General features: G+C 41.3%; 1 protein-coding gene across 2 annotated transcripts in view; it reads right to left on the bottom strand.

Moving 5' to 3' along the window:
* CBFB (core-binding factor subunit beta) overlaps window positions 1-24758 on the bottom strand; it is a gene marked incomplete at its 3' end in the record, with an annotated part of 1040029 nt that overhangs the window by 915862 nt on the left and 99409 nt on the right. For both annotated transcript variants that reach the window (XM_044081839.1, XM_044081840.1), the window contains 1 exon segment: window positions 19380-19466. In XM_044081839.1, coding sequence (XP_043937774.1) covers window positions 19380-19466 — 87 coding nt within the window.

Here is a 24758-nt window from a genome sequence, read left to right as displayed (position 1 = left end):
CTGATGCCAGGCATTTTGTGAATACTCTAGTGGATAAGCCAAAGGGCAATGCTGAGAATTGATAATGCTCTGATCCTGCAAGAAATCTGAGGTATCTTCTGCAATTTGGTCGGGTATGCCTCCTTGAGATCTAGAGTTACCAGCCAACACTCCTTGCCCAGCATGGGAAGAAGTTGCTGTAGGGTCAGCATTTTGAATTTTGGGACAATGATGTATGTGTTTAAGATGGACAGGTCGAGAATAGGTCTCCAGTTTTTTTCTTTTCTTGGTACTAGGAAGAGTCTGGAGTAGAATCCTTTGCCCTGTTCTGTTATTGGTACCCTTTCCACAGTTCTCATCTTTATTAATTCTGCTGTCTGGTGCAGGGCTTCTATTTTTTGATTTGGGGGCAGGTTTGGCATTCCTCATTTTACTGGTAAAGTGTGTAAGTGGAACCTAGTCTATGGTTTGCAAAATCCACTTGTCTTTTGCAATATAGTGCCAATTTTTCGAGAATAAGGCTAACTCTCCGCCTAATGGTGCTGCTAATTGCTCCCTGGTTCACTGTGATTGTCCTGTTGCAGTAGCAGTGGTTGCGTCACTGCCTCGGTTATTGCATTGCCACTGTAGTCCTCTGTAGGCACCTCCTCTGGATTGATTTCTGCCCCTAGGCGTCTGTTCCTGCCCTTTGGGATCTTGTGGAGTCAGGAAAGGACCAATTCTTGGCAGGCCAGTTCCTGCTAAACCTTGGGGCTGAACCTGTAGGAAATCTTTAACTGTTTGTACAGATTTTGCCTTCTCTTCCATTTTCTTCATTACCTGCTGGGCAGGTTCCCAAATAGACTGGCCTTATCCATAGGAGCATCCAATAGCTTAGCTTTAACATGATCCGGCAAGACCTGTTCTTTCAACCATGCATGCCTTCTTATCACTGTGCCAGTCATGGCTGATCTAAATGAAGCCTCCAGTGCATCATAGCCACATTTTAAAGAATGGTTACTAACCTGTTGGATGTTATTCACCATTTCTAATACATATTTCTTATCTAAAGATTCATCAGAGGACAGCTTTTTAATTAACTGATCAAGCATAAACTCTTGGTATTGGATCATGTGAAACTGACAGTTTAAAGCTCTAGCAGAGAGAGTAGCAGAGGTGTAGACTTTTTTCCCCCATCTCTCTAAGGACCTGGATTCCCTTTCAGAAGGAATAGGGTTTTTTGCTGTGGTCGAGGCTACTGCCTTAGGCCCCTGGGATATAGTTTGGGGTCAGCAAGTGGGGCCTTGTATAGGTGGTGATGAGTGTCTGGCACCCTGTAAAATCTATCTGGTTTGGCAGGGGCTGGAGGTAAAGAATCAGGAGCAGTGCAGTCATCATTAAATGCATCGTCCACAACAGAAAGGACAGGAGGTATAGCTAGGGGCCTATGTTGTGGTAAGTGCAGAAAGGTCCTAAGCCTTTTTCTTGAATCTGAGAAATCTTGTCCCTGCCATTGGAATTGTTCTCTCATGGCATGTAAGGTTTCCCCAAAAGAGAATTCTCTGGTGGAGAGGCAGCTGGAATGGATTCTTCAGCATCTGAATCTTCATAATTGGAAAAAGGAGCCTCTGGCTGGTCTGTAATGTCTGAGTCATCCAGAATCATCAGAGGACACAGGCTCGGGGGGCTCTGCTCTAGGTCTCTTTTCTGGGGGCTGAGAGGCCCTGTCTGGGTGAGATTGGGATCCCCTAATTAAGAATATTAAATCTTCTGCCAGAGTAAGCATTTGAGAACTAGAAGTGGGCCTGAGTGAGGGTGGTTTAACAGGCACTGATTTAGCTGATTTGGCTGCTTTAGCCCTGGCAAAGGCCTTAATAGACATGGCTGCAGGAGACCTAGCAGCACCACGTGCTGGGGTAGAGATATCCAAGGGGATGGTGTCTGATAGATCAGTGGGAACCACAGTTGTAGGCAAAATTTCTGAGGCTGATTCAGATAAGGAAACAGGAGCCTCCGTAGTAGTCATGGATTCTGAAGATTGACCAGTTTTCGGTTTTGGCGAAACAGAGACACTCGGCTTGCTTAACCGTGGTTTCGGCGAAACCGCGAGTGTCGGTCTTTTCTTTGTTTTTAACAATTTGGGTAGTGGATCCGGCGGCATAATGTACGCAAAATCTGAGCGAAAAACTGTTCAGCAAACTCCGACCGAAGCACAGGCCGAACAGGCTGCTACGCCGTGGTCTGGGCCTAAGCAAGGCAAACAGTAAGAGTGGAAATCTTTATGAGGTATTTGTTTCCCACAAGTTAAACAGTTATTGACTTTTTCTGACATCGGCTGAGGCAAGAAAGAGTCCCCAAGTACTTAGCTTTTAGAAGTCTTTAGTAATCTCTGGATCTGACCGACCGGCACTTGCGAACAGCTTCTGCTTGAACGCGGCAAGATAGACTGAGGAAAATGGCGTCGGCTGATGCCTTTATACCCGAAGACCAGCAGAGATGACGTCGGGTGAAGTGCGACATCAGGGACCCAGACTTTGGAATCCGGCCGACCGAAGGGCTGCCTGACGACAGGACAACCCATTTGTTATGACTGCAGATGCATCCATGAAGGACATCTGTACTGTGTAACCTATGGATATGATGTCTAGTACCCGTTTCTCCTTGGTAATATCTTACCAGTTTAGTGAAAGACGGCAAGGCGGCCTCTAAGCCTTATAGGTTACTAGGTAAAAAGCAGGGAGGTTAAGAAGGGCACAAAATGTTCCTGATGGGGGTTGGACCATGGAGGCTAAGCCTCCCTTTGTCTTATTTACACCATTTTCTCGGTTAGCTGTTCTTTCTAACTTTAGGCTGCTTTCCTTTTCCTTGCCTTTAGTACCTCAGGCAGTGGCTGTATTTTCAGCCTGGAACAGCTAATGCAGACCCTGCAGCAGCAGCAGCCATAAATGCTGTATTCACAACATTATACCCACATTTGATTGCAAGGCTGCCCACCTGCAAAGCAATCTGGACTTAGCTCAAATGTTTAGCCTTCAGGGTATCATCACTCATTCCCCCACAAGCACCTTGGAGTGACTGATCTCTCACTGATACTTAATCATGTGGGTCTGACAGTTCAGAGCTCTGTAGGCTACGTATGCTTAAGTATAGATTGTCCTCCCAAGCTGGTCTAAAATAGTGATATTCCTGTTACCAGGAAGAACACCACACAACAGAGCTAGTCTGTCTCAAGGGATACTGCATCTGGATTTGCTATAAAATTATTACAAAAAATTGTGGTGATCGTGTACTCTGTAAAAGTGGTCCAAGTCTCTTAGGACATCAGGGTTGGGAGTATGCCTCAAAGGATGTTACCACAAAAGCATCCAACAGGATTTCCTGAATTGGAGGTACAGCTGTAGCCTTTGGACAGTGTAATCCTAGAAAGACAAAATATATAAACTTTGAGATTGCCATTTGAATGGTTGTATTATCAGAGTGAGTGTGTACCTAAATGAAAGGCCGTCTGTGTGTGTGTGTGGGGGGGGGGCAGCTGGCAAGATACCATCTGTATCATCCAGGGGAGGAAATGAATGACCTACAGACCAGTTTTTCCTCATCCTCCTTCTCTACTCTCTCACTTTTTCTTTTTAATGAAGGAACTCCTAAATACAGATGGCTGGCCTGGCTCTGGATGTAAACTAAATTCAGAAAAGCCCCAAGCCAGCCTTAACTATAGCTGGAAGAGACAATGACAAAGGTTCTGGGGGGTAACCCCCTAGCAGTCAGTCAGTCACTTCATCAGGGGATACATCCCCTGTTTGTATCTAGGGGGGATCTTACTGGAGTAGGAGGCCATGAACAAGATAGGAGCCTAAAATGGGGGAGGCATCCCTAGGCTGTGTTTTACAGAAGAATGTCCTCTTTCACTACTAAAATGGGAATACTACCCTCACCTTCTGAAATTGTTAGAATACATTCAAACTGTAGAACTGGGAATTAGCAACTCACCTTGACAGCCAAGACTACGCCAGAGGCCTTGGTAACAACAGGCATGAGGCTGGATGCTGCAAAAGCATGTCTATGAACCAGATGCTCTTAGACTTAGAATGACCCAACCAACTGTGCATCTTGTGAGTCTTCCTACTGTTCTCTTTGTTGGCTTGTTGCTCTCTATAGCAGTTTGCTTTCCTTACATGGGATGTCTGCATTCCCTTGCTGCGGCAAAATGGCAAACATGCTGGCTTGTTTGATGATGGCCACAAGAATCATTTTGTCCTTTTATGATTGGAGACAGGGCTTCCTTCTCCTAGTCATTTTCCAACCAAACCTATGACAAATGACACAATTAAGAATACTGCAGGGCCTAAACAATAGACACACTGAGTATAAAAGTCAGTGTGGAATTAGTCCTTTACAAACACACCTTCCTGGAGTTGACATACCACACTACACCACGTCAGGTCATCAACCACACAGAGAACAGGGCATCTGTACATATAGCAGTCTCCAAACGGCCAATGTCAGAGGTCATCAAGAGCAAATGTCAAGAGTTTGGGGGCTACAAAAGTGCCTCAGTAGACCGGATGCTCCTGAACCTTGAGGGGGGCCTTCAGACTGTGAATAAAGGTCATAGGCCTCTCGGTATTCGTTCTCTCTCTCTCTCGACAGCACTTCTCAGCTGCCTTTCCACTTTTTCGGTGGAGTATCTGTGGAACACATGGCCAATGTCATAGCAGTCTTGGACAAGACATCCAGCTTTTTTTTTTTGTCAAGGTAGTCATGGACAGAGTTTTCTCTCTGCTTCATGGTCCTTTTACTGAACGGGTAAAAGAAGGAACAAATGCAATGTCACTTCCTTTCCTCTCACAAAATATGCTCAAATTATGAAAATCCGTGTGTGAACATTTTTTATCGGTAATGAAATTATTTTTCTTAATGACCACCATTACCTGCTGTCCCTAATACCTGCAGAACTCCTACAATTACAAGCATGCAGAAAAAATAAAACATTTTCCTCAGTATAGTACTCATCTGCCTTCTCTAAAAGCCATACTGAACTTACAGCTTGACCAACACAGAGATAAGCATTAGTAGCTTACAAACCGTGGTAAGAATGCACTAAAGGTGGCACAGGCAGGCATCCAGGCTTGTGGGGGGGGGGGTCTGCCTGTCTGGCACAGGAGGACTAAGGGTGCAAAGCTCTGGAAGTCAGGACAGATGTTGAGCCTTCAGTTGAAATGAAGAATACTGCAGCAGTGTACCGTATGATGAACATCAAGTGTCATTCAAGTAGGGTCGCTGTTGCAGCAAAACTCCTGATATATGGGAATTAACTGTAAGCAGATATCTGTGAAACCAGCCCTTCCAGAGCTCTGCACATGCATACGGGCATAGTCCCACTCCTCTCTGTGCAAGGATGCACCATTAGATCTCAGACCAATTAAAAATAGGCAAGCCACCCACACCTTCACGTGTTTTTTACCAGTAAAAAGCAGCTATGCCCTGTGAAGGAAAGTGTCTTGCATTACAGAAAGGTCACACCAAAAAAGGGTCTCAGTTGTTGTACCCTCCCCTTAGGTATTAGTATTAAAATCGGGTATAGGCAAATTGGGGTAGCAATTTCTCTTGGCTCATGCCCCTCCCCCCGCTTTTGGTGATCAACCAGACTACCCCAGACAAAAGGTGAAGGAGGCAGGATACTTCTATTACAATGATACAAATCAAGCATCTACTGTCATGCAGAGTTTCTCAAAAAACTACTGTGTTCCTTTTAAGAATCACTGCTGCAGTATTCCTGCCATATGAGAAGACCCCAAAAGCTGCTTCAGGAATTACGAGGTGGAAAAAGAGCAGTGGACATCCCCTTTACATAAGCCCTTGGTGAACAATGGTCCTAAAACCCTCATCTACTTCGGAGCTGTAGCAATTTGAAAACATGTGGACAAGAGAAAGTACAGTTTTGTACCTACCATAAATGTAGATGTTCGAGTGCTAATACGGCTACAGTCATAACAGATGGGTTCTCCTGCCGTCAGGCGGGTCCTCGGTCGGCCGAATTCGAAAGTCTAGGTCCGGCGTCGGTTGTCGTCGCTTCTTCCCTGACATCAGTGCGACAGAGGTATAAAGGAACCAGCCAACGCCATTTTCTTCAGTTTTTCTTGCCCCAGATGTCAGGTGCCCCCAGAAGGAAGGCAATAATAAATTTGTGTGAAAATGCAGTGCTATATAATCAAAACACAGTAGTTGCAAGCAAATACATCATAAATGAAAACCCCAATCAGGTTGTATGAGGATGTGTTAGCCTATAGGCCTGTCTCAAGAGGGGAAGGAGGGAGGGAAACCTGGACTGCAGCTGTATTAGCACTCTAACATCTACATTTATGGTAGGTACAAAACTGTACTATGTTCATCGTGCATACAGCTGCAGTCATAACAGATGGGTTGAATCCCAAAGCTAAGAAAGGGGTGGTAGGCACTAGCTGGAACTAGTAGGAGCCAAAATGCCCTGCAAGACTAGATTTGGAGTATAATGGTAGGTTGTAGTGCTTGGAAAAGGTATGCACAGAACTCCAAGTGGCTGCTTCCAAAATATCCTTGGTAGGAACTCCTCTGAGGAAGGCTGCAGAGGTGGCTGTGGCCCTGGTGGAATGAGTTCTAATGCCTGTAAGAACAGTTTTGCCATGAAAGAAATAGCAAAAGCGTATGCAGTGGGCTATCCATTTTGAGATTGTCTGTTTGGAAATTGGCTTCCCTTGAGCTCCTACGGCATAGGCCACAAGGAGCTGTTCTGATTTTCTGAAAGGCTTTGTTCTGTCCAAATAATAACACAGCTGTCTGTGGATGTCCAAGAAATGTAGTAATCTCTCCCCTTTGTTTTGAGGATTAGGATAAAAGGTAGGTAAATGTATGGCCCGATTTAAAGCTACCCTGGATACCACTTTAGGCATGAAGGACGGGTTGGTTCGTAAGGAAACTGTCCTGATGGAAGATGATAAAAGGCTGGACAGCCATGAGAGCCTGTAGTTCTGAAACTCTACGAGCTGAGGTGATAGCCAGAAGGAAAGCTGTTTTCCAGGACAAATATTGCAAATCCGATGAGGCAGCTGGCTCAAAGGGAAGCAAGGTCAATTTTTCCAGAATGAAATTAAGATCCCAAGCAGGTATTGGTTGTTTCCTTGGAGGCCTTAAATTCTTAGCCCCTCTGAGGAACTGTCTTAAGAGAGGGTGAGAGAATAAAGGTGGATCAGTGTTGTATTCTGCAGAAATGGCTGAGGCATGTATTTTGATGGAGGAGAAAGAAAGTCCACTGCTTAGCAGTTCAGACAAATATTGTAGTATTTGAGGTAAATTCAGTTTTCTAGGATCCTGGCCCTTTTTCTCATTCCAGACACAAAAACATTTCCATTTTGCGGAGTAAGCTTTTCTAGTTGATGGCCTTCTGGCCTCCAAAATGACATCCTGCACCTCCTTAGAGAGTAGAGCCTGTTGAGATGCTAAGGAATCTTCCATGCGGCTAGATTGAGTGTTTTTAGCTGGCTGTGAAGAGTTTTGAAACTGTGTTGAGTCAGAAGAAGAGGCATTAGAGGCAGGGTCCATGGTGGGGAATGCGTCAGGCTCCTCAAGAGTGGGTACCAGTGTTGCCTTGGCCAGTCCGGAGCAATGAGAATCATCTTTGGTCTGTCTGCTTTGGTCTTTAATAGAACTTTGGGCAGCAGAGGAAGAGGAGGGAAGGCATAAACTGTCACTGATGCCCAACTGAAAGAAAGAGCGTCCACTCTCCAGGCCTTTGGATGAAAGATCCTTGAGCAGAATTTTGTCAATTGATGATTTTTGTGGGAGGCAAAGAGATCTATGTCTGGCCTTCCCCATTCTTGGATTATTTCTGTAAAAACTTTTGGATGCAATCTCCATTCGTGTGGATCTGTCATATTCCTGCTTAGGTTGTCTGCCAGCGTGTTTTCCTTGCCTGGCAAGTACTGTGCTTGTAGTTCCATTTGTAAGTCCATGGCCATGTTCCAAAGTGACATGGCCAGTCTGCATAGGGGGTAAGAATGTATTCCTCCCTGTTTATGTACCACATAACTGTGGTGTTGTCCATTCTTATCAATAATTGACCTGGTTGTAGAAGGTCCTTGAAAGCTATAATAGCATTTATTACTGCTAGCATTTCTTTTTGATTGATGTGAAGGTGCTTTTCTTTTTGGGACCATTTGCCCTGAATGCACTGATCTGTCATGTGCGCCCCCCAGGCGTAGTCAGAGGCGTCTGTTGTGATGACTTGATTTGCTTGAGGCTTGCTGAATGGAATACCTGTGTTTGTTTGACATGCGTGAGCCCACCACAGAAATTCCTTTTGCAGACATGGAATTAGTGGTATTATTGTTTCCAAACTGTGGCTGTGTTGAGACCATATGTTTTTCAGGTACCATTGTAGTTTCCTCATATGCGGCTTTGCACATGGGATTAGTAAGATGCAAGATGCCATGAATCCCAGAGCCTGCAGGATTTTCCTTGCAGTCAGCCTGGTGCAATTTGCTAGCGTTCTGAAGTATTGTATTAGTTGCCCCTGCTTCTCTGGCGTGAGGTAGGCCATCTGGGTGTTTGTGTCCAAATTGGCACCCAGGAAAATTATCTTCCGAGAGGGTATTAGCCTTGATTTTTTTTTGTTGACTGTGTATCCCAGAGATTTCAATAACATTATTACATAAGCCAGATGTTTCAGAAGAATGTGCTTGCTGTCCGCTTGGATCAGGCAGTCGTCCAAATAGGGGTATATTTGTATCCCTTGAAGTCTACAGTAGGCAATTACTGATGCCAGGCATTTCATGAATACTCTGGGCGCAGTAGATAAGCCAAAGGGCAATGCAGAGAATTGATAATAATTTGAACCTGCAAGAAATCTGAGGTACCTTCTGCAATTTTGTCTGATTGGGACATGCAGGTATGCCTCCTTGAGGTCCAATGTTACCAGCCAAGACTCCTTGCCCAGCATGGGAAGAAGTTGCTGTAGAGTGAGCATCTTTTGGTACGAGTAGAAATGTGTTTAGGATGGATAGGTCCAAAATAGGTCTCCAATCTTTTCCCTTCCTTGGCACCAGAAATAGCCTGGAATAAAAACCTTGACCTTGTTCGTGCGTAGGTACCTCTTGAATAGCTTTCATGTGTATGAGATCTGTAATTTGTTTTTGTGCCTCTGCCTTTTGATTGTGTGGCAGATTTGGCATGCCTCTCATTTTTGGAAAGGTGTGAAGATGAAATTTGTAGCCTCTGTTTATAATGTCCAGGATCCATTTGTCCTTTGTGACAACATGCCAATTTTTTGAAAATAATGCCAGCTTTCCTCCTAAGGGGGCTGCCATTTGAAACCTGGTTGGCATGCAAAGGGGAAAGTCATTGGGTTTGCTTTCTGAAGGATTGTGAGTTGTCCTCACCACCTCTTTGTGTAGGAGCTTGCCATTGCCTGCCTCTATACGATCCTTGGGATTGTCCTCTGCCCCTCGGGCGCCTGTATCTGCCTCTTTGAGGTCTGTCTGTGGCAGGAAAGGACCAGTTTTTGGAAGGCCAATTTCTACTAAAACGTGGGGGTTGTACCTGTAGAAATTCTTTCACAGTTTGCATCGATTTAGCCTTTTCCTCCATTTTCCTTAATACCTCCTCAGCATTAGCACCAAATAGTACATCCTTTTGAAAAGGGGCGTCTAGTAATTTAGCTTTGACATGATCAGGCAAGGCTTGTTCCTTGAGCCAGGCATGCCTACGTATGACTGATCCTGTAACAGCAGCTCTACATGAGGCCTCTAGAGCATCAAAACCACATTGTAAGGTATGCTTAGCCACTTGTTCTGCACTATGCATCAAATCCTGCAACTCCTTCAAGTCTGGTTGTTCAGGTTGTGACATTTTACTCTTCAATTGTGATAACAAAAACTGTTGGTATTTATGCATATGAAACTGACAGTTTAAGGCCCTCATGGATAAGGTAGCCGAGGTATATACCTTTTTTCCCCACCTTTCTAAGGATCTGGAATCTCTCTCGGAAGGCAATGGATTTTTGGCAATGGAAGCCTCAACTCCCTTGGGGCCCTGTGAGATGGTTTCTGGGTCAGCAGCTTGGCTTTTGTAAAGAAATTGGTGAGAGTCAGGAACCCTGTAGTACCTGTCAGGCTTAACTGGAGCTGGAGGTAGAGAGTCCGGGTTAAGGCAGGCCTCCGAGTAATCATCATCTAGGATGTCCAAGACAGGAGGTATAGCCAGAGGCCTATGCTGTGGTAACAAGAGAAATTCCCTGAGCCTTTTCTTGGAATCTGAATAATCCTGGCCTTCCCAGTGGAAGTGTTCCCTTAAGGTATGCAAAGTTTCCCCAAATGAGAAATCCTCAGGGGGGGATACAGAAGGGATGGACTCCTCCGCATCAGAGTCTTCAAAAGGGGAGTAAGAATGTTCCTCATCATCAGAGTGCTCTGAAATAATGGAGCCCTGATCAGAGGAGGGGGAATCTTCCTCCACTCTGGGCCTTTTGTCTGGTGGGGGCTGAGAACCTCTGATTAGAGTAATTAAATCCTCAGCCATTTTAAGCATCTGTTTCTTAGGCATGGGGCCTGGAGATGGGCCCTGAGTAGCTGGTCTCTTAGAGTGCATGGTTGCTTTAGACTTTGTGAAAGCCTTGATGGAGAAAGAAGAGGAAGGTCTGAAGACACCTTGAGTGGAGGTGGACCTGTCCACATTCTGAGTTTCAACGCCAAGAGTGGCTTCGGTATCTGTAGTCGGGGTGTGGGCCGAGGAGCCTGTGACCTCGGGTACAGGAGACACCGTCAAAGAAGTGTCGTCGGTAATCAGGGGCTGCGTAGGCGCCTCACTGAGAACCGGACCACGTGTAGTCGGCTTTGGCGTGGTGTCGGTAGAGGCCGCGGACCTCATGTGTCGGTCCTTGTCTTTGCGTTTTTTAGACAAAACCGGAGTTGGAGTATCCGACAACATAGTATAGTTAAATGCTTTCCCAAAATAATGCTGGGCGAACTCCGCCCGACGCTTAATAGTGCGTTTGTTGAATGTAGCACAAAAGCGACAGACCGAGACGTCATGGTCTGGGCCTAAACAAGGAATACAGAGGGAATGGAAATCCTTATGTGGTATTTGCTTCCCACAAGAAATACAATTATTAACTTTGTCTGACATCGGTCTGAGACAAGAAAAGTTTCCCCAACGGGGTACTTAGCTTTTAAGAAGACTTTGGTTTCCAAATTTAGTAATTTCAGGAGCTGGCCGACTGGCACTTGCGAACTGCTTCTGCTTCGGGCACCGCGTGGCAAGAAAGACTGAAGAAAATGGCGTTGGCTGGTTCCTTTATACCCCTGTCGCACTGACGTCAGGGAAGAAGCGACAACCGACGCCGGACCTAGACTTTGGAATTCGGCCGACCGAGGACCCGCCTGACGGCAGGAGAACCCATCTGTTATGACTGCAGCTGTATGAACGATGAACATCACATGGCTGCCTTGCAAATGCTTTGTAGCATAACATTCCTGTAGAAGGTGGAGTAAGTGGCAGCTGTCCTCCCACAGTATTCCTTAATCTGCCTTGGAGGGGTCCCCCCCATACTTCTCATAAAAAAACAATGCAGTTTCCTATCCACTTGGAAAGAGTTTGCCCTTCTTCCCTGTGTGAAGGCCACAAATAAATAATCTGTCAGAGACAACAACTTAGTTCTAGCCAAATAATTTATAAGATTCCTGTAGATGTCCAGAAGGTGCAAAAATCTCTTGCTTATTCTGGGGTTATAAAAAAAAACACAGGTAAATGGATGGTCTGTTTAATGTAAATTTCAGACATTACTTTTGGCAGACAGGGTTTGCATGGCAACAGGCAACATCTTCATGTAACTCTGTGAACAGCTCTTTGCATTACTACAGCTTGTAGTTCTGATATTCTCCCGAATGCTATAACCCTTACTATGATTATAACCCAAAATAGAGCATTAAAGGAGACCAAAGCAACCAGTTCATGTGGGTTCTTAAGGCGGAAGAACAATACTCCTTGGTGGTCTAAAGTCCCACACACACACACACACACACACACACACACACACACACACACACACCCTCACACACACACACACCCACACCCTCACCCACACACCACACCAAACACACACACACACAAAACACACACACACACACCCACACACACACACACACACACACACACACACACACACACACACCACCACACACCCCCAAACACACACAAGCGCACACACACACACACACATACACACACATACACACACACACACACATACACACACACATACACACACACATACACACACATACACACACACATACACACACATACACACACACACACATACACACACACACACACACACACACACACACACACACACACACACACACACACACACACACACACACACACACACTGCATAATTCTTTAAGTCACAAGAACTGCTGCTTTGGCATATATACCAAGATGGATAACAGAGGTACTTTAAGAGGACAATCTTGCTGAAAACAGATCTAACAAGTAAGAGAATGACTGGTACCTCTGCTTGCAAGGGATCCCTTTATTTATTTTTTTGTACAGTACAGAAAATCTAATGCAATCTGCACAAAAGACTGCCTTGTATTATGTTTTCTACTTTCTTTAAAAATACAAAGCATGTACTTAGAAAAAACTGCATGAGAGGAATTAGCATCGGATCATCCAAACTTTCTGCTGGAGTCTCCTCAAATTTAGACAAATAAGACTGTCGGACCTCTGAATGACCAGGTCCAAGCTCTTTGATAGAAAACAGGGCAGTTCCCCTCACTAACTGTAAGCACAATGCAGAACTGGTGTTGCCAAAGTCAATACAGCATTACTAGGATCATATTCTCCTTGTATCCCTTCTGCATCACTCTTCAAATTAGACATATAGACATACAGAAATTTATTCTTTCGATGGAAGAACACAACCACCCCCAAGCTCTACTGCAAAATATTTCAAGCAGATCAGAAGATGGCAATATGCCACATATATGAACAGCTCTAACAGCAGAATCCTCTCTCTGTGAGGGACAGGAACCTTTCTTTGCTCACCTTTCACTCAACTTCATGGCAGGGTTCTGCTCAGGTAACCCATAATGCTGCGGAGCACAATGGGGATATATACTGCTCTGAGCTCAATACCTGCTTGTGCAGAACAAGGGGGAAGATCAAGAAACAAGGACAGACTGGGATTTTGGATGCAGGCCTTTAAGGAGAACAATAATCATACAGAATATTACATCCATAAAGTAGCAGAAATTATTCTAAGAACTAAGCCAACATGGGAATGGAGAAAGAAGATTTTGCCGATGGGGATGATTGTAATTAGGGATAAAGACAATAGGCAAGAGGGGGTTGGAATTTACTGATGAAAACTGTCAAAGGAACCAAGGTATTGGTAGCAAATGACTAGACAGGGAAACATGATAGAATGAAAAGATGCCAAGAGTTTATTTGGACTGCAGGTTAGAGATTGTCTTCCCTACCAAGGATTGATATCAGAGTATAGGCAAAGAGAAAGAACTAGGGGGTCCTAAACAAAAGACCAACACTGGTAGAGGTTTTAGTACAATCTGGAACAGAAGCTCCCATTAAAAAGGAAAAATTACTACAGCATATAAAATATTTATCAGAGGAGGTTAGAAAGGATTGGGAAAAGAGAATGGATAAGCAATTCACAAAGAAACAATGGGAAGATATATGTATGTCTCCCAAATATGCAACAAACTCCAGAAGATTTAGGATTTTTTGTTTGGAAATGTTTACATATATAATTGTATACCCAAAGTTGGCTCCAGAGAATTTTTCCTCAGGTAGAAAGCAAATGTTGGATGTGTGACAGGGAAGAAAGAGTTAATTGGGGAACATATTTTCTGAGAGTGCAGTGAGTTGGCGGACTTTAGGGACTCCCTGCGAGATGCACTATCAAAGATGCTGGGTGGGCAAATTGGTGCGACGAGGGACTTGACTTTTCTGAGCTAGCTATGATACAGAATCAGAATTGCCTAGACATGGTAAGGCCTTGCTGTCTCTAATCATGGAAAATGGAAATCAAAATCTAAACCCACTATATTATAAGTAGCGAATACAGTAACAGAGATAAAACAACTGGAGTTGAGATCTTTAAAAAATATCAGGAGCAAACTACACAGAAAAAAATTGTGGAACAATACATACAGGGGATGAATGAGGTTTAATAGAGGGCAGGACTTAAATGAGCTATGTAACGTGTGACTAAAAATGATTGGGTAGATTATACATGATGTATAATATTTGCAACTGGGAGTGTATCAGTACAGTTTGCCATGTAAAATGCTTGCAACTAGGATTGTGTCAGTGTGGTTTGTTTTCATTTATATAAATGTATGACTGCCTATGTAGTAAGTGATGCTTTAATAAAGATGTTTCCGTTTTAAAAAAGGGGGCAGGAATTGAATAATTTATGTAAATTTGCTTAGGTTACAAGATATAGAGCAATAAATGTAAAGCATAACGTTTAATTTAAACTTGATTTTAACTTGTTAATACAGTTTGTGTGTACAATTGACTCAATAGCCACTAGTTAAAAATGCTGTATGAAAATATAGCAGCTGTAGCTAAAAAAAAAAAATAACAAATATAACAATAATAAATAAAATCATTTTATACATGCTCAAAAAATTGTTGAAAAAAATGCATGTGTGTGACATATATATATATATATATATATAGCACAAATAAAATAAAAAATACAATTTAATAAAAAGTGTGTGTGTAGTATATTTGTGTGTGTGGGGATAAAATAAATAATAAATAATGCTAATATTATTGCTTATTAAGGACATTCATTGGGGTCTCTGTCTCCTGTTTTTTTTTAAGCATTTTTTTTAACCTATCAGTTCTTACACATAAGCATTAGTATCCACATGCATTCAGCTTTCAGCTAATTTATTTCATCATTTAAATATTTTATATATTCAGCAGTAAACAAATATACATACATACGCAGATATAAAATACATTTATATGGAAAGTTTAGTTGTCCTTGATACAACAGCTAGATATTATAATATACTTTATCTACAATATTGATATATATTTTTATTATCCCATCACACATGCACAGATATAATTATTTATTTATTTATTTATTAATCTGTATGTCCCACACACAAATATACTACAACCACTTTATTAAATTGTATTTTTTATTTGTGCTATATAAATATATAATATTTAGGATATATGTTATATACATGCATTTTTCAAAAAATTTTTTGAGCATGTATAAAATGATTTTATTTATTTCAGTTATTCACCTTATATTAGTATATATTTATATTTGCTTATTATTGTTTTATTGTTATATTTGTATTATTTTTCATTTTAGCTATAGCTGCTATATTTCATACAGCTATTTTAACTAGTGGCTATTGAGTCAATTGTCCCTTTAAATATGCTCATTAAGTACTAATGATTTAAGTACTAATGATTTAAGTATAAAAAGTTTAGTTTTTTGAAAAAAAATATTGGTTTGAAAAATTTATCAGTTGGTGAAGGTTACGGCAAAGTGTTTGGCGGTTTTGTTGTACTTTATTTTTATTTTGTGTTAATACAGTTTGATTACTTTTATATAAATATAAATGTGCCCATATCACAAGTGATAATTCAATAAAGGTGTTTAAAAAAATACCTTCTTGTGCAGTGTGACGACAGGTTTCACTGCTAATTTGCATGTTGGGAAAGAGCAAGTTCTAACCTGTCTGTTTATGCACCAATTGTGGTGATGTCTATGGTGAGTAGAAAGTACACTCCCAGTTTCCACAGCTTGTTCAAAGTCTGAACAGTTAGGATAACTGCTGGTCTTTTCCTTAGATTCATATGAAGTCGACTTTGCAAAGGAAAACATCCGCTCTGGACCATTGGGGCATTTCAATGGGTATCCCAAATGAAGTCCAAAGCACTGATTATCCTCTTTGTTGGACTTAAGCAGTGGAAAAGGCAGGTCTTTGCTCTTGTGTACCTGCACTGCTCACCAAGTGAAATTCTACTGGACATATGAAGACAATGGTAGGTTCTTGTCCACAGATTTCAAGTGACGACTCAAGAGGCCTTCCAGAACCACTACATATTCCTCATCTGTAGCCTCCCTAAATTGACTATCAGGACAATTAAGGCCACACACCCTATCAGCACTAAAGTTCTGCTAGCCTACAGCTGAAAGATGGTTTCCAAATAGATGTCATCCTCCTCCTCCAACTAATATACTTTGTTTCAACCATGTTCAAGTTCACTCCCATAAAGACTCTGGTTGCATCTTAGGCAAGGGTTGATTTGGGGAGATTGAGGGAAAACCCCGATTTCTGGAAACAATCCCTTATTACCTCCAGCTTCTCTCAGAGTTCTCACCCTGCTAAGGCCTGTGGAGGTCATTTTGGTGTGACAGAAGTATGCACACCCTTTACCTTATCCTCATAAGCCATAGCGGGTGCCAGACACTTTATAGTACTTGACTATTCACAAAGACCCCCTTAAGATAAGGAAGTAAACTGGAAACAGCGGTCCCTTTCTTTGAACCTTAGACACTTTCAATGCTCTAGACAAACTGGGATGAGAAGATAAACACCCTTCAGATCCAATAACAGTAGGAAGGCCACATGAAAGGGACTGGGAAGGAGGGACTGTAGGAGAAGCATCTTGTGTTTTGGAACTTTCAAAAATAGTTGTTTCTTGCAGACCAATTTCAAATCCTTCAAGCTTAGTCCTTTTTAGGTACCACAAAGAAGGAAGTAGAGACCTCACCTCTCTCCTTTGAGAACCATTCTGTTGGCTCCTTCTACTAAAGGTTGGTCAGAGGAAAGGCCAGTTCCATTTGGTCCTCTGGAATGGGTGGTATCCCCAAAAAGGTAAGATGGATATGAACACTATCTTTTTGAAATTATCATCATCCAGCTGTCAGAAATTATGCTTGATCAGTAGTTCAGGAAAGGGCTTAAAAGCCCTCCCCTCCCCCAGAAAAGCCTATGGAGTGGAGGGCTGGGACAGAGGAGCAGGTAGTGTGTATGTATATGAACTGGAAGTCAAGGACGTGATGCTTTGCTGCTTACAGTTTTATCCATCTCGTCTTTCCCCAGCTATTTTTGTTTCTCAAATGCCTTCTTGCTTTTGGATTGCAGGCCTTTAGTGGGATGTCTGCAGAAGGGGATAAGGTTAGAACATTACTTTCTCCTAAAGTTTGTAAAATGAGAATGAAAAGGTTGTTTTTTTCCCCTACACTTTATTTTTTTTCCGATTTTTTTTTATGCTTCACTGGGACACTTACCTTTTCAAAGTATTTGGCCTCAGCAACCTGAGGAACTGCAAACTTTTTACCATGATGTGTACATTCGTGTAGCAATAAATAAATAAACAGATTAAAAAACAAAGATAACGTGGACAGACTGCCTCTTTTATCGAAGACACATTTGTTTATCCTTACACAGATTGGAATTAACCAATGAATATATATCTAGAGGTCTGGAATTTGGTTCAGTTATGCAGAAGCTCACCTGCAAATTCCCAAATGTCAGGAATTCCAATCCAACAGTGATCCATACAAAGAACATTCTAAATTTTAATGCTCACACATATGCCATATTTACAATTTACTTTTCTCTAATGTGTGCATTCTGCAGCTTTAAGGCACTGCTTGCTTCACACCACAGGACAACAAAATATCTGTGCATTTCAGAAAGGCAGGGAAGAGACGCATAAGATGCCACAACCAGATGAATTCAACACTGATTAAGTATAAATGAATTTGGTGGATTATAGTTAAAAACAGAATGATGTGCCTTTAAATTCAGTCACAACTACAGAACTATTAAATAAAGCAACAGCAGACACAGTGTACAATGGATTTAATACAATGTGCATACAGACCTATAACTGGCCAAAGCAAAATGATGAGCTGCTGGTTAGTCTGTCCGTTAGCAAGGTGGAGATGTCCACCTTGCTAACGGACAAGGTGGATGTCCACTAAAAGACGGAGTCATCACATTCTAAAGGGTGAGTGGACTAATGTGACAGAAGCTAAAGTCTGACCGTGGATGGAATACTGAAACCAATGCATGAAACATGGGTTGGGCAGAATGAAGATTGATGTTACTGATCATGAAAAAAATTGGGGTGTTTTGGGTTGATGAAGCACTGAATCACAGGAAGCAATTTAACAATGTGGTAGTTAGGGAAAACAAAATGTTGGGAGACTTTCTTTGTAGGGGTGTATCTGATTCAAAGGACAATGAGGTACACAGGGCAACTCATTTGACCAGAGTGGCCACAGAAAAAGGGATATAGAGCAGACAGGGGGGTTAGGAGAGAAGAGGGCATGAAGAGACAACAATAAGCCTTGGGTTATATCCTTTTGAGGAAAGAATGTGATAACAGAATACTAGGATATATGAAGGCAGGTGAGCGAATACAGCTGAGTGAGAAGAATGGGAGAAAACAAAAATAAGTAGATAGGATATGCTAACTTCAGGATGTGCAATGACGGGCTACTGTGTCTTTTTAAAAAAACTGGTACAGTGAAATATACAGGATCTTAGGATGAGTTGAATAAGTGGTCACAATGGCCAATTGCTGGTCTGAACACATGGTTGAGGCTTTCCCATGAGTAGTGTATGGGGGCAGTTCCTAGTTAACTATAACTTAGTGAAATTTACGGATTTATCCATTTTGACAATCCCCATATATGACAGCCAGCAGTTCACAAAGAACAGTAGGAGAAAGATGGGGTATAGAGACGGAACAGCTTCATGTGGACAGGAATGCAGTAAAGACATTCAGTTCATTTGGAATTCAGATACACTTTTGCTTTATATCTTACGCTCCATTTGTCATAATGATCACTTTTTGTCAAAATGGCTTGTGGTTACGCAACAAACCTTGTGACACTTAAAATGCATTAACAACTGAAGCTCAAATCAGTTTTCTCTCGTACTTATTTGCCCCACCCATTTGCCACCCCTTTTCTTAATTTACTGTACAGGAGAGATTGCTCTTGTAGAAAAGATATAAATACGTCTACTGTCAGACCTTTTTTTGGGGGGGGCTATTATTGCAACCTATAAACCTGAGTAACTTTGCCTTGTACATATAACTATGCAAATGATCGATACAGACTAACTTCTGTAGAAGCAAAATACAGCTAGGTTTCTACTATTACAACTTGCATAACTTAACATTTAACCAACATGTTCTACCACTCATTTATGTCACTTCACATGTTGGAAAACTCCCATATGGTTTAGGGATTTGGTGTTGAAAGAATCCAATAAAAACTATATTTAGAAAGTAACTACTTAAACCAAAATGACAATGTTCAATACAGTCCAAGTTCTTCCAGAATAATTTGGTTAAAAACTTACTATTTCTGATCGTCCATCTCTGCAGGCATTTTGAAACCTTGCTTGCCTTTCTTCATGTGGTCGATCTCTAAAGCCTGTGTATTTAATCTGCAAAAAAATAAAAAAAAAAAAAAAAATGCTGGCATCAATGTTATGAAAAGAAAAGTCAATGAAAATATTTTACGAGTTTCATCAAAGTCTGCTCCTCTGTGAAGCAATACAGCTGCTACGAATCATAAGCTTTGCTCAGTTCAGCTCCAGCACTTACAGTAGAGAGCTGATCATCCAAATGTCTTATTACGCCAAATGTAAATTATCCGAACGCAGCTTTTTAAAGCTTCTGGGTAGGAAAAAATCATAAAGTTTGAATATGTAGATGTTATATTTATTCGCTTGTGCCTGTTTTTTGAGCTTGTAGCCCGCATGTGTGTGAAAAATAATATTTATCGTCCACGTGAATCACTGAATGGTTGAAAAGTGTACTCCATGCATGTAGAAAAAAAGAAAATTTTATAAGTTTTTTGATCTGGTTCAATACACGTCTGATTATCCAAAGAGATTATCCAAACTACCCTAGGTCCCAATTAGTTCAGATAAATGACTCTACTGTACTTGCTTGCTTTCTTAATTGCTGCTACAAACTCAATTTATTTACACCAGACTCGTGGAATTATTTTTTCTGCCAAGATCCAGCCAACCTCTGCTCGACACAACAGGTCGCAGAGGTGGTCTCAGTAAATCTTTGTGCACCTTGGGCAATCCCCTGAATGTTGGTATCAAATGTTTCTCTATTAAAAAATAATTAGAAAGTTCATTGTTAATAATATTGGACATCAACAGATCATATAATTCCCCAATGACATCCCTAAAAAGCTTATTGAGTTGGCTGCCATTCAATTCCTTATTTGTGTCTGTGTCACTAAGCATTTCTTTTATTTTCACATCATAATATTCTTTATCTAAAAGCACGACTGCCCCTCCCTTGTCAGCTGGTCTAATAACTATGTTGGTATTAGCTTGCAGGGTTTTCAGAGCTTCTAATTCTTTAGTTGTTATGTTAAAAAAACTCACTTCTAACATCTGCTTTTTCTATTTCAAAAACATTCAGTAACTCTCTCTCACAGGCCTTCTCAAAGGCCTCTAGCATTGGATTAACTGGTGGTATAAAAGTAGATGGTTTCCTGTGCACCATATGCACGTTACTGCTTTGATTTCTAAACATCAATTTTAAAATTAACATTCCTAATAAACATTTTGATATCAATAATCAAGTCCACAGCTTTAACTGGCATTGAAGGAATAAAGGATAATCCCATAATCAACAAAGAGCATTAGGCTTCATTCAAAACATAGCTAGAATTGTTTATGACTTAAGTCTGGCTTACATGTCTCAGTACCTTCCTCTGGAACTCGTATTGTTCCTCTGAGGTTTTTCATTTCCTCGCTCGAGGCGTGGTTGTCCATGCTTGTCTCTGTTGCTCCCAAATAGGCAACGGAAAAGGGAGGGAGATGTTCGAACTAGTTGAAGGGACTTGCACTTCTCCCGCTCGTTGATTCTTCCTTCTCACATCCACATTCAGTCCCGGCTTCATGGTATGTACTTTGTCGGCTAAAAAACCAGAACCATCTACTACTGCTCTTTCTGCAGCTGGATTCGCCTCTGCTTCTGTGGGCTTAACTGTATCAGACTGAATTTCCGGGGGGAGGGCCGGATTCACCGGAGCTGCTCGCAATAGGGTGATAGAGGAATTCTCTCTTCTGGTTGGTTCCCTCGGCCAACTGATGACATTACCTTGAAAATCTAAAATGTCTCATTCTAACTCCTTCCTTTTGGTTTGAAGTAACTTATATTCAAGAAGTGAAATATTAGTGATTAGTTCCATGTCAAATGTAGCCAAATCATTACTTAAGGTTAATCTTTCTAATTCACCTCGGACAGTTATTATTTCAACCGTCAATTCGGTTTCTATCACCATATACTGTTCCACAAGTAGTTTAATATGACTAAAACTGGTGTCGAGGTTAGGTTTTTGCCATTTTGTTAAAAGCTCTGGATATGTAGTACCAAATGTGGTCATTTTTAATATTCTCAGTCTCCTCAGTATGACTTGAAAGGTGACACATGCCTCCATGTGTCTCCTTTGCCACTGGGTATTTGCCACACTACTATTTGTTGGTTTTCTATAAAACACTTAATTTTCCCATCCCAAGTACCTTTAAGTTTGACATCCAAATAATGAATACTTTCACTATGAACGATAACATCAAATTTCAAACCAAATCTACTCTTATGGAAATCTGTCACAAAATGAATGCCTTTTCTTATTATCTCTACACAAAAATAATATATCTATATATCCAAAATACTGTGTAACATGTGTCGGATAAAAAAAATGTGAATGGGCACTCTGGTTAAAATTTTATCCCGCTTCACCACCATAGGGCTAGTATTAATACTTTGGGGGCCCACCAGCAAATTTCGAGTTGGGGGCCCCTAGGAACTTCCAGTCCAAGTATCACCCTATCACTGACACCCCTCCAAAGAAACCTTTAGGTTCATGCTACAGTGTTTTAGGAGTAGTACACACAGAATGACCTGTAGCTACATTGCTCTTAACTACAACAGGCCTATGTACCACACTATGTTGGCCCACCTCACAAAGGGACATTTACATTTAGTTGCAATATTCATACATTACAATAATCCTATGTACAGGGCTGGACTTGGGTGAAATGGTGCACTAAATACTACTTACCGTTTCACTCCCCACCATACATATACACAAACATATCCTCAAGTGCTCACCTCGGTTTGCCCCCATCCCAGGTTCCCCCACACTACGCACATTACTTTTTTCTTCCTTTATTGTACTTTGCCTTATTCTTCAGCTTTTTTAAGAATTTACAACTTTCTGCATGCTCTGAAGTGCACTTTATATTTTTTTCTTCTTTTTGCACAACCTTTTCATCTAATGATGGCTTGAAAAGAAATTATGATTAAGGAAAGAAATTCAGTGTTATTGTTCAGCTTTATTTTTTTCTTGCATCCTTTAAAACACTTTTCCTGACCAGACAATATGGTAATAACCACTTAGGAAATAAGCTGGTGCCCCCAGTAGCCATAGGGGTAATAGATAATCTTGGATGCTTTTTGGGGCATTTCCCAACCTTTTAAGCCAACAGTGGCCTAAATAAAACTCATGAGTAAGAAAATAATTAAAGTCTTTTTTTTTCCATTCAAAGAATACACAAGTTGTGCCCAACGCTTAATGTTCAAAGCTGACAAAACAGTAGCTCACAATAAACTAACAAGATAATTGTTGCGAGTATACACAACTCCTATCTGGGAATACTGTCAGCCTCCCTAAGCCCCCCCACCAAAAAAAAAAACAGTCACTGTATGCATTCTTCTCGTGTTAGACTGAGATAAAACAGAGGTTCAAATTGCCATAGTCATGTATTTCAAGTGACTGCTGACATACACGTGTATGTAAATATATATATATATATATAGATAGATATAGATATATCAAAAACATGTATCCTCACCCCTAAAGGCAGCCAAGTGTATATGTGTCTGATGTGCAATTGTGAAGAAAGTGAAAAAAAATGATTACAGTAACATCCAAATTCTACTTCTCTGGTCCTAGATAATACACTGCCCCTACACAAGTCTTAGTAACCTTGATTGTACACCTCTGAGGTCTTTGAGAAAAAAGTAAAAGAAACATTGACCTCATAGTCTCCAGCCCAAACTCAAGAACGTCTTCCTGTGCAAATCTCTAGAGTTAAACTGTGATGAAAACTAAAGTAGTTGTAACCAGACAATCCCCAGACCCCCAAACCTACAGCAACTTTCTGTACACAACCACATCTGAGCAGGGCTGGTTTTATAAAGTGTGGGGTTGAGAGCAGAGGCCATTATTAGCTTTATCACAGCCCTGTTCAGGTTAAACATCTTATGCATGAAATTAATAATTTTTTTCTCATTTTTCTCCAAACAGCAGCAACTTTTGTGTGGTCCCCATACACAGTCAAGGATGATTACAATCCCCCCCTCCCGACATGGGAATTGCAAGTACCTAAAGAGGTCTGTATTGGACAGAATGTACATCAGCAGAATTTAACTAAGCCACGGGCACTATGCCAGTGGTAACATATTTAAAGGAATTGTGAAACTAGTTACTTGATAAAACACCGTTACTAAAACCACAGATTTCTTTGAATTTTAAAGGATCTATAAATAAGAGATATTATTACCCACCAGATTTATTAAGTATGAAAGATTGCTGTACTAGCATTTGTTGACTTCAAAGACGACACAAAATATCAAGATAAGACAACTTGCTGCACCTGCGATGGCCAACCAGTGATGTCAGGGTTTGCTGGTGTCCAAAGCAAACTACACTTGACTACGACCCTAACAACCAGAGTCAGACTAGCAGTTTGAGTCACTGAAAGAGCAGCAGGAAGGGATGGGTGTCACCATCCGGGGGAGGGAGATGTGTGGGTGTCTCCTGCAATGATCCCTCCTGGAGGCTGGGGATGTCTCTGGGCAAAAAGCATGGTTCAAAGAGGAAGACAGGGAGGTGAACACAGCTGAGCTGCTGCAGACGTGAGGTCATACAGCACAACAGCCCACTACATGCAGCTCCTCACACTTAACCACAAACACTGTGACAGAGCAAGTGTGCAGGACATAAAAGAACCGACCCCCCCCACAAGACATATGGATCCCTAGGGCACCTTTAAGATCCACGACTGTCCCCAAGTAATTATGGAATAAGTTGGGCGTGTCGGAAATGAATGTTTAGATAGAAAATGAATACTAGTAAAAGAAGATTAACTACAGGTGTATGAAAATAAGTGCGTTACTCACAAATCAATCAGTACAATGACATGCTGGCAGCAGGATCCAACAAACTTAGCACATGCTGCCATGCTCAGCAAGCAACATTCAATTTGGGTTAAATGCAAAGAAAAGTAAATCTCCAGTAATAACAATAGGACACACTACTGCCTAGCATCCAGAAAATAAAACTGATTAGAACTACCACATCAGCTACGTCTTTCTCAGCTAACTATAATAAACGGATTACTCTGGAAGTCAGATAATTGTCCACCTCTTAACAACTTAATACAACACTATTCTCCCAAAAGAATTTTATGCTCCAGAGAAAAAAAATCACTAACACTAGAACCAAATCATCTAATACTGTAGGTGACTATGTTCAAGCAGTGTAGCTAAACAATGGAATCACATCTTATAAATATAGTTGTCTATGTGAATATAAATATATTTGTATATTACATACTCAAGCATATGCATAGATACCTGTATATACACATATGTATAGATACATACACCTACACACAGATACATTTACACACAAACATATA

Source organism: Protopterus annectens, chromosome 8.part1 (genome assembly GCF_019279795.1).
Source record: "Protopterus annectens isolate FY-2018-M chromosome 8.part1, PAN1.0, whole genome shotgun sequence".
Lineage (NCBI taxonomy): Eukaryota > Metazoa > Chordata > Ceratodontiformes > Protopteridae > Protopterus > Protopterus annectens.
This window is presented reverse-complemented; position numbering and strand designations above follow the sequence as displayed.